Source organism: Engraulis encrasicolus, chromosome 14 (genome assembly GCF_034702125.1).
Source record: "Engraulis encrasicolus isolate BLACKSEA-1 chromosome 14, IST_EnEncr_1.0, whole genome shotgun sequence".
In the NCBI taxonomy this organism is placed as follows: domain Eukaryota; kingdom Metazoa; phylum Chordata; class Actinopteri; order Clupeiformes; family Engraulidae; genus Engraulis; species Engraulis encrasicolus.
Window position 1 is genome coordinate 17,454,161 of NC_085870.1, and position 11,053 is coordinate 17,465,213.

Here is an 11,053-nt window from a genome sequence, read left to right on the forward strand (position 1 = left end):
GCATGTAAATGTGCCAGATAATGGCAATATGGCTAATTTCCAACTGGTGTCCCAAATAGGCAGGCTAGATGTTTACATTACTTTGGCTTACATTGCACTTAGCTGACGCTTTCATTTATTTAAAGCGACTTACAACTATTATTTTTTCAGGGTATTGGTTACAGTCCCTGGAGCAATGTGGGGTTAGGTGCCTTGCTCAAGGGCACTTCTGCCATGGATGGAGATGTAGGGAGAGGTCAGAGGGGATTCGAACCGGCAACCCCTAGATTGAAAGACCAACTCTCTAACCACTAGGCCACGGCTGCCCCAAGTAGAGTTTACAAGTAGAGAATTTAAAAGCCCAGACGTACAGAGACAAGTGAATGGTGGCCATAGTACAGTATCTTGCCCTGGTCTCTCTCATGCAGAGGCCCTCTCGCCGACCTCCCTGCCCCTGCCGCTCCGCCCACCGCAACTGCCTCCTTTTTGCCCGTGACCAGACCTCCCCCTCAACCTTGACCCCAGCCTGTCTGCTTTTTCTTTCTTCTTTTTTCTTTCTTTTCTTTCTCCACTCCACTCCCCCTCCCCCACCATGTCACCACTTCACCTCTGTCACCACACTTCGACACCATTCGTCTTCATTAATCCCACTTTATCTCACTCTTTCCATCTTTACCTTCATCTGTCTGTCCTCTATCTTTTTTCTCGTGGGTCACATCATATATCCTGTCTTTGTTTTGATTTTGATCCTTTGGCTTTTTTGCTCTTTCTTTTATTCCCTTTCTTTCTCTTCTCTTCTTTCTTTCTTTCTTTCTTTCTTTCTTTCTTTATCTCATTTTTTTCTTTTCTCCTCTCTTTTGTTCTCTCTCTGTCCCTCTCTCCTTCTCTCCTCTTTTCCTCTCCTCTCTCCTCCCTTCCTCTTCTCGGATCACTGTCTCGCTGGCACTCTCACATTCTCTGCTGTGCGTCTACCTCTGTCTCTCTCCATCTCTCCCTATCCCTCTCTCTCTCTCTCCATCTCTCCCTATCCCTCTCTCTCCATCTCTCCATCTCTCCCTATTCCTCTCTTTCTCCATCACTCCCTATCCCTCTCTTTATCCATCTCTCCCTATCCCCCTCTGCTTCTGTTCTCTCGTTCCCTCTCTCTCTGTCCCTCTCTGTCTCTTTCTCTCTCTCTCTCTCTCTCTCTCTCTCTCTCTCTCTCTCTCTCTCTCTCTCTCTCTCTCTCTCTCTCTCTCTCTCTCTCTCTCTCTCTCTCTCTCTCTCTCTCTCTCTCGCTCTCTTTCTCTCCTCTCTCCTGGTTCCATCCTCCCTCTCTCCCCTCTCTATCCCCCATGCTATGGCTGTCTCTGAGCAGGTCTATGGCGGAGTATGCCCGCTCCGGCTCCTCCCTGTCCACGGACTACGGCAGCTGGCAGATCGTGTCTGGCTGCGGTAGCATCCACGACCACGCCCACCCCCTCCATGCCGAGTCCCCGCTGCCTTTCAGCTTCCAGGACGAGGGACCCAGCGGACGCATGTGAGTCCCCCCGCCCCCCCTCCACCCCCCCACATCCAAACCCTGCAACAACCCCCCCCCCCCCCAACCGCCCCCCCACCACGATTATTCCACTAACCTCCGTATCCCCCACATCTAACCTGCCTACCAACACGGCCCACCCATTAGGCCACTAACCTCCGTATCCCCCACTTGTAACCCGCCTACCAACATGGCCCAGCCAATAGGCCACTAACCTCAGAAATCCCACATCTAACTCACCTACCACCACGGCCCACCCATTAGGCTACTAGCCTCCGAGTCCCCCACATCCAAACCTGTGCAACACCCCTCCCCATTAGGCTACATCCAAACCTGTGCAACACCCCTCCCCATTAGGCCACTAACCTCTGACCTCTGACTTATGACCCCCTAACACTAGCCATCCCACCCCATCCCATCTGATCCAACCCACAACTCAGCTGACCGTACCCCACCCCAGCCCAGCCCAGCTCAGCCCTGGCATGGAGGAGGAGAGGGGGCAGCTCTGGAGCATGCTAGGGGACGTGTGTCACTTAGTCCTGTGTGCCTGTGGGGTATGTGTGTTGTGTGTGTTGTGTGTGTGTGGGCGCGTTTTTTTGGAGTGTGTCTGTTTGTTTTTTATAGTGTGTGTGCTGTGCATGTGCACGTGCATCAACATGTACAGTTTCGTGTTTGTACGGTTAGTACCACTGATTCTGGTGATTCTAATAAAGGCCCAAAGGCGCCCCCAAAAGTACTTTAAAACACGCATCAGCCTTAGTCTCACTGCAGGGCCAGCCCCGGGCTGGCCCGGACAAAAGGGGGCTGACGGTGATCTCATCAAAAGGGGGCTAGGTGCTAAAGATGGCCGCCGGGCCAGGTTGTCGGGCTAAGGGCCGCTTTCCCTGGCCCGTCGAATTCGATGGGCCAGCAAGCTCGCCGAGGCTCGGAGGCGGGGTCAACCTCTGTGTAATAATGTGGCTGCATGGGGGACTTATCGCTAAATTCTGGGCAAATTATGGTTAAGCATTAGTTTGGGGTGTTTGGCTTTCTTATGGCATAATTTCATAAGATGCAACCTTGGCACTTCTGTTTGTGTTTTTAAAGTTATTTAGCCAACATAACTTTTTTGTTGTTATCAGGGCATCATGGGCACCACTACACTTAAACTTGGGATGTCATAGCTAAGTCATGTCGCTTTTTTCTGCTTTTAGCCGCCAACTCTTGTGCCATTATCGTGATTTGGCATGCTTTCCACTAAGCCTTTGACTTCGATATTCGATATTCGAATATAAGTCGAATGTTAAGAAAATTCGAGACATTCGAACGAATATTAATTGGCCATTAATATTCGAATCTGACATGGGTATTGCTTTTTTGGGTATTTCATTGTTATTGATTAAAATTATTTCCTTGTAAACATCGCAATTCACAGTCTCAATTTATTTTTTTCCATGGCTGGTTAATCACTACAGCCGTGTTGAGGAGAGTCGCGTGCGTGGCTCATCTCTCTGTGTTCCGTAGCAGGACACTTGCGGCAGGCAGTATCCCCCAGAGTCCGCATTAACAAGCAGATGAGTGCTGCAGAGTTCCATTCAAGTGAATGGCTACAGTTAATAAACAAAGCATCATCACATTACTTTCTGGAGTTGTTGACGAGTTTCTGGAATTATTTGATTCAACCCACAAGTACCTGTGATTACGCCAAGAGTAAGATAATAACTTCTTGTTTTTTGGATTTTGACCAAATTAGCTTCGTTGGTCTGGGTGTCAGATCAGGCAGACTCCAGGTGATGATTTTGTTAGCATGCTTTTAGCATGTTTTTAGCGCACTGCTAGTTTGTGTAATGTTCGTTTTTAGACGAGACAGTCATCTTACCTGGACCTACAAGCACACTACCTAAATGTCCGTCATTAGTGATAGAAAATAAATACATATTTGTTGATATTGGTGCTGTGTGCTCAATTCTCATGATTCGCATATGATCCAATTCAAATTTTAACTTGGGCTACAAGTTTGACATGGCTGCTAGCTTTGCCATGTTTTAATCTGCATTCACACCTCTAAGTACCGTCTTCTTATAAGTGCTGAACGATTGCTAAACAATAATGGCTGGCTGAATGCATGTTGTTAATGGGCATGTTGCTATTCTTTGTCGTTGTTCTGTTGTTGTCCTTCTGTGATTTGGGGCGAAAGTGGGCTGTGCCCGACTGACGTTTCACAAACAAGGCGTGTACCTGAATGTGCCTGGGGTCGGCTATGAGTCCGATCAGGCAAAAAATGGCCCGGGGCCGGCAGCTCCGAGCCGGCCACTCTCCTGAGCCCCGGGCGGCCCCGGGCCGCTGAAGCGCGGCTAATGAGACCAAGGCTATTGATTGCTTTTGAATGACCTCAATAGGCAGCAGTTGGTGAAATTGGCTGAGCAACTCTAGGGGCAGGATTGGTGGACAGAATCGATATGGCAGGTGATGCATGGGGTCATTGAGGGTTGGTTATGTTCATATAGCTAGACCTTTTGTTTATAAGGATGGGCAAATGGTCCATATAGTCTACTACGTTTTCTCAACAGCTCCCCAGTAGTCGTTACGGAGTCCTTTGGGGACATTCAGGCGAGGGTGGCTTTAATACTAAGGGGGGCATGGGGGGCAAATAGTCTATTTTCGTTGTGAGGCGCTTTTGATGAGGTAAAGGGGGTCATTGTTCAAAAAAGGTTGAGAACCATTATACTAATAACGTCTCCGTGTTTATATAGCCTCTACGTACACTATGAGCTTAATATTAACTCGGGAAAGGCAGGACTATAGGACAATAAGGGCAGTACTGGGCAATAGGTATATGGTTCTCTATCTCTCTCTCTTTAACTTTCTCTTTCTTTCTCTCTCTCTATCTCCTCCATCTGTTTTCTCTTTCTCTTGGCTTTTCTCTTTCTCTCTTTCTCCCCCCCCCTCTCTCTCTCTCTCTCTCTCTTTCTCTCTCTCTCTCCCTCTCTCTCTCTCTCTCTCTCTCCCCCCCCTCCCTCCCCCGCTGCCTGATCCTGAAAAATGAAATTGCTAACCAGGAGACGCGGAGCGAGAATTGGATTATAAATGGCAGGAGTGTTTTGTGCCTTCCTTCCTTCCTGTTCCTTCCTATCCTTTCCGCCCTCTTCCTTTTCATACTTCTGTTGTGTGTCGGCCGGGTTTGAGGAATTTCCCTGGCCGCCCGATCTGGCTGCTAAATCGAGTGTGTCGGGTGAGCTGAGTGTGCGTCTGGTCTGTGCAAATAGGAGCCATCCGTCTTTATTAGGGGCACGGAAAGCAGAGCAGAGGAGTGTGCGTGTGCGTGTGAGTGTGCGTGCGTGCGTGTGTGTGCGTGCGTGCGTGTCTCTCTTTCTCTCGCTCTCTCTCCCCCCGTTTTTGCACGGAGTAGGCCTTTAATCAGACCCTGGGCGTGTGTGAGCGAGAGAATCTGCTGCTCAATATTTTCGTTGCGTGTATGTGTACTACAGCATGTCTCCATGAGGGACAATGCAGGTGGTTGGTTGTGAATGATCATACAGTGCACCTGTTTCACTCTCAAGGATTTCATTCCTCAGTTTGTTTCTTGAGATTCCATCTTTATCCTTCACTTTTTCCTTCCTCCTCCTCCTCCTTGCCCCTTTTCTCCTCCTCCCCTCTCTTTCCTCTTCCCCTTTTATTCTCCTCCCCTCTCTTTCCTCTCCTCCTCTTCCTCCTGTATATCCTCCTCCCCTTTCTTCCGTCCCTTCCTATTCTTCCTCTTCCTTACTCCTACCTGTCCTCCTCTTCGTCCTCTTCCTCTCCTCTCTCTCTCTCTCTCTCTCTCTCTCTCTCTCTCTCTCTCTCTCTCTCTCTCTCTCTCTCTCTCTCTCTCTCTCTCTCTCTCTCTCTCTCTCTCTCTCATTCTACTCCCTCTCTTGCTGCTCCCCCCTCCTCCTCCTCTTAATTTTCCTCTTCCTCCTTTGTGTTTTCCTCCTCCTTCTCCTCCTATTCCTCCTCCTCCTTCTCCTCCTATTCCTCCTCCTCCCTCTCCTCCTCCTCCTTGGTTGTTCCATCTGGTATGAGGCTGTGACAACCATATTGCCAGGGTCTGTTGCGCCTCTCACAGTCGTGTGTGTGTGTGTGTGTGTGTGTGTGTGTGTGTGTGTGTGTGTGTGTGTGTGTGTGTGTGTGTGTGTGTGTGTGTGTGTGTGTGTGTGTGTGTGTGTGTGTTTCTGTGTGTGTGTTTCTGTGTGTGTGTGTGTTTTTCTGTGTGTGTTTTTCTGTCTGTGTGTGTATGTTCACGCGTGTGTTCCTGCATTCTTCCTCCTCGCCTCCTCTTGCCAATATTCGTCCAACACTACAACAGAGCGGCCTTTTCCCGCCTCCAGCCACACGACTCCATGCCATCGTCGATCATCTTTACAGAGTGTCGTCTGTCGCCCCCTCTCCTCTCCTCTCATCTCCTCTCTTTTCAACTGTCTCTCTCTCTCGCTCCCTCTTTATCTCCATCACTCTTTATTGGTGCTCCGTCGTTCCCATCTGTCTGTTTCCATGTCAGCCTTTCACTCTTGTAAACTCTTAACCTCCCTCCATCTCTTTGGCCCACCTTTTTTTCCGCTGCACCCCTTGATGCCCCCCCCCCCCCCCCCCCCCCCCCCCCCCCCCCCCCCCTCTCTCTCTCTAACAAACACACACACACAGCAGCAGGGACATTGTTAGCCCTATTTTAGGGGGGCTTTAGCCCCCCTTACATTAGTATTAGCCCCCCCTTTAACGATTTTTCCAAAAGCAAATGCAGTAAAGCACTGAATACGAACCACCAAGAAGGCAAATTAATCTGAATACAAGTTCCTGTTTGCTTATTTATTGTTTAATGCCACTTATATCCTACTGCACAGCAATAAAAGCAGGGTGCACAGCAATATGTTATGCGGGGGGGAAACATAATACTCATAACATAACATAATAATATTCATCAGTTGAAACATTTTGAAATGTTTTGTTTAGCTTACATATAAGGAATGTTCATTAAAATGTGAATTAAAAAAAATCCACTGTAACTAGTGTTAATTAAGTAATTGTTCAAGAAGACTCTTTTGCACACCTCTGTAGGTGGGCAGGTGCGTAGGATATTATCCCAGTAGTGTTGTCATTCAAGTGTATAGAAATCATGCACACTGTCCATTCCACCAACAAACTTTTAATACAACATGAAGGTCGGATGACCGAAACGATGTATTAAAGTTTGTTGGTGGAATGGACAGTGTGCGAGATTTCTTTGCTCTTAAAATAATTAATTCATAGACAAAACCGTAGCAGGTGCACTGAAAAAAAAATCACATTTTCTTCCTCTAGGGCTAAGCAACCCCTGGCTCTCAAACCTAGTGACGGGCCTGCACAGCAGCCTACCTCTGTGTGGCTCTTATTTGGTCTCTTGCTCTACCTTGGAAATCCTCTCTGTCCAAAGTAGCTGTGTGTCGGAATCACTGAGGTTTTTACTCCCATTGGTCAGACTTCACCGCCTGTTTTGATCATTCATTATGCCTCTTCCCTCTCTAGGCAGTCATGCAAAAGTGGTTAGGGCGTCAGACTTGTAGCCCAAAGGTTGCCGGTTTGACTCCTGACCCGCCAGGTTGGTGGGGGTAGTAAATAACTAATGCTCTCCCCATCCTCCATGACTGAGGTAACCGGAGCATGGTACCGTCCCTCCGCATTACTCCCTTTCAGGCACCATTATTGGGGGCTGCCCCCTTGCACGGGTGTGGCATGAATGCAATTTAGTTGTGTGCAGTGTGCACTCGCGTGCTGTGGAATGCTGTGTCACAATGACGATGGGAGTTGGAGTTTCCCAGTTTGGCTTTCACTTTCTTTCACTCCAGCTGGGGTGTCAGGCATAAGGCTTGGAGAGTGTAATGCGACATGATTTAATCCGGCCTGTCTTTTTTTTCCTTCATGCTGTTCGCTTTCTCTCCTCTCACTACATCTACATCTCTGATAGGGCTGCACAATATATGAAAATGTATTGAAATCGCGATATCAAGAGTGGCGATATGCATATCGCGGAAATGACTTAATTATCACAAACAATTAAAAAAAAATCTGTGCAGTCCAATCACTTGCTGAATGTCAACAAATGCCCAAGAAGACCAAAACCACACCCACCACACAGACCGACAAATTAGTGACAAGAAAAACATTCAGCTATATTTCTAAATATCATTTCCATATCGTTTTCAAGGTATTGCATGTTTTTTCCTGATATCGTGCAGCCCTAATCTCTGGGTTTCTGCCCCTTTCTGCCCCTCCGTACTAATGGTCTCTCTCCTTCTCTTTGCAGAAAGTGTGTGTCAGAAGCTGTCCCGTACTTGCTATGTCTCTCTCTCTCTCTCTCTCTCTCTCTCTCTCTCTCTCTCTCACTCCCTCCCTCTCTTTTATCTCTCTGTGCTTTTCTCTCTCTCTCTCTCTCTTTCTTTCTCTCTCTCTCTCTCTCTCTCTCTCTCTCTTTTTTCCTACTTTTTCTTCTTCCGTCTTTGTCTGAATATCTTGCTCCCCCAAAAAGTGAGCATGAGTACTGTATGTGTATCAGAGTGTCCGAATTGTCTGGAGGCGGTGAGAGAGATTTCTTACCCTAACACGTTCTCATTCTCTCTCTCTCTTTCTCTTTCTCTCTCTCTCTCTCTCTCTCTCTCTCTCTCTCCTTCTCCTCCTTTCCCCCTCTTCCTCTCTCTCTCTCTCTCCCTCCCTCTCTCCAGTGAGTATGTGTCGGAGCGTCAGGCTCGGCTGGAGGCTGTGCGTGAGGTCTTCCTGGCGGCCTACAGTTCCACGGTGGGCTTCAAGTCGGCCGCCCCCTCCCCCTCGGGAGCCATATCCGGCCTCCTGGAGCAGTTTGCACGCGGCGTCGGACTCCGCGGCTCCAACTCCATCGTCTGAGTCTCACGAGATGGAAGATGACTGGCCAACTGACCGACTGATACGGCAGGTCAACTGACATGATATGACAGGCCAACTGACCAGCAGAGCAGAGCAGAGCTGAACCGAGCCTACTCACCCGTCCACGACAGCCCTCCTCCACTCTCTGTGTTGGACACCTCTCTCCCCAAACCTTCCATCTCCCATATCCATACCCTCCAAACCTCAATGATCCACAACCCTCTTCCTCCATAGAACCCAATCTCTCCATTAGCCCAACTGTTAAAACTCTCTGCAAATCATCTCCAAAACCCCCCTCCCACTGATTACCCCCCTCACCCCCAATCCACAAACCCCTCCTTCTGACACTCTACAACCCTTCACACAGTTGAACCCCACCCCACTGTTGGCTCCCTCTCTGTGTGGATAGGATTATGAATCAGACACTCAAAACCCTTCCAATGTGACTGTCCAATCCCAAGTTGTCCTCTCCCTGTAAGCCCTTCCCTACATATACCGGATGGGCCCTCTGCTAATCCTTGGTCTCGGTCCCTCAGCATAGCAACTCAAGCACCTCAAAACTCCCACCATCCTAACCCAAAACCCCCACCATCCTAACCCAAACTCTACTCTGAAAGCTCTTTACTTATCCTGACAATACAGTCTTCTGAAAGTGGTTGTTGCAGACAACCTCTGCAATTTAGCCTTCCGGCCCTTTTTGTGTGGTTTTCTCTGCATCCAATCAGGTTCCCCCAACACATCTTAATTCCTGGTCTTTGCCCCGTCTACTGGACATGGGAATGCAAAAGTAGACGAGGTGGAGGGTGAGGGGGGGCTTCGTTGACTGTTATGAAAGGGGAGCATTGAAATGTGCTGGTGTGTCATCAACTGTCGGAGGATGTACAAGGAAAACAAAGTGCCAAAACTGAAACAGAGGCTGCATTTCTTTCTTTGATGCTTTTTTGTTTTATATTTTGATTTTATTTTTTTAAAGATTTATTTCGTTTTATTGTTTGTTTTATTTTTAAATATGCAGGGGTGCAATCTTATTATTTTCTTTTTGTTTTTTCCACCTGTTTTTTTTTTGTCCTGTATGAGTTCGTTTCCCCCCTCGGATGTCGCACATGACTAGTTTAAGCACAGTGAAGTCAAGGGGGATGATGGGGAGTCTGGGTTATTTGGCCTTAAGCTTTATCATGATGAATTCAGCATTCAGACAGTGTCAAAAAGGGAAGCTCTTTTCTTTTGGTCTCGGCACTAAAGACGTGTCCTCTTCTTAAGCAAAGAACAAAAAGAGAACAAAAAAAAGAAAAATGTGTAGCATTTAATATGAAGAATAGCGATAACGCTCTCTTAACCTGATAACCTTGACACTTTGACACCATGCGCCTTGCATGTCTCCATAAGGATGCCAGCTGCCGTTCCTCCAGCCGTTTGGTAACACTTTACTTGATGCCGGTGTCATAGACATGTCGTTACAGTGTCATGACAGTCATGACATTATGTCCGTGTCATAAACATTTTATGACTTGGCCTTAAGTGACATTCGTGGATTGTCTTTGCCATAACCGAATGTCACTTAAAGGGGTATGCCACTATTTTGGGGCTTAATACAGTTAAAATCGTTGGCCAGGGTTTATATAGGTGGTAAATATATAAGTGTCTTATTTTTCTTGTTTTAAGACAAGTTAAAAGAGGGAGCATGTCACTAAGCTAGTGAAAGTCAATGGATCCGTGTAGCATGAAATATACCACCTTTACCACCTTTATAAACCCCAGCCAACGATTTTAACTGTATTAAGCCCCAAAATAGTGGCATACCCCTTTAAGGCCAACAGTCATAAAATGTTTATGACATGTGCATAACTGACACTGTGCATAAATGACACTGTTATGACATGCCTATGACACTGGCGGCAAGTAAAGCGTTACCAATGGTTTTTAGTGTAGTGAACACTGTGTATCACACATTTGAGCACGTTTGAACACATTTTCCCCTGGGAACTGGCCTGGGGTGGCAATTCCAAGACCATGGTTAAGTCATAAACCTGGCTAACTTAACCTACAGGAAGTGGTAAACCTGCTAATAGATTGCCCAGAGTTGTAATTTAGACCTACAGTAAGTAGCTAATAAAATGAGTACTCTTGGTTCTTCTGTTAGATGATTAACCACTACCTCAAAGTTAACTTGACCGGGTTTACTAGTGAGCCAGGTTGACGAAATGCCCCCCAGCTGGTGGAAGTGTTCTGGGGTGCGTTTCTCAAAAGCGTAGTTGTTAGCAGTTAGCAACTTGGGTAGTTACCAATGGGAAATTGCATTGCAAACAACAAAGTAGCTAACGTAGTTAGCAACTTTGGTTTCGAGAAATTTACCTCTGTGTTGCTGCTGGTAAGGGATGAGTCAATCTGCTGAGCTGCTATGATGAAGTCATCACGTCATGCCTATTACGTACAGTACGGTGGGGTTTTTATCTGCAGCTGAAAGAGTGCAGTTTTTACTTGACTTTAGTCTTCACTATCTGTGGAATCCGAAGCATTTTGAATGCAGACATCCCATGTTACAAGCTCATAACTGTGGTCCCGCTCAGACGGTTGACATACTGGCTTCTGCAGACGTTGCTTTATCTCTTATTGTCTGTATGTTTTTTTGAAATTGCCCCGTGCGGTTTGAAGAACATTGACGTCAGC

The 11,053-nt window shown here is 47.3% G+C and overlaps 1 protein-coding gene across 2 annotated transcripts in view; it reads left to right on the plus strand.

Annotated features, from left to right (window-relative positions):
• mtmr14 (myotubularin related protein 14) overlaps positions 1 to 10,134 on the plus strand; it is a 43,145-nt gene extending 33,011 nt beyond the window's left edge. The window contains exons 18-19 of one of the 2 annotated variants that reach the window (XM_063215114.1): positions 1,337 to 1,498; positions 8,209 to 10,134. In XM_063215114.1, coding sequence (XP_063071184.1) covers positions 1,337 to 1,498; positions 8,209 to 8,386 — 340 coding nt within the window. In that variant the 3' untranslated portion in view covers positions 8,387 to 10,134. The remainder of the gene's footprint in view (positions 1 to 1,336; positions 1,499 to 8,208) is intronic. The other variant, XM_063215116.1, reaches the window with a different exon arrangement.
• The last annotated feature ends 919 nt before the right edge of the window (positions 10,135 to 11,053 follow it).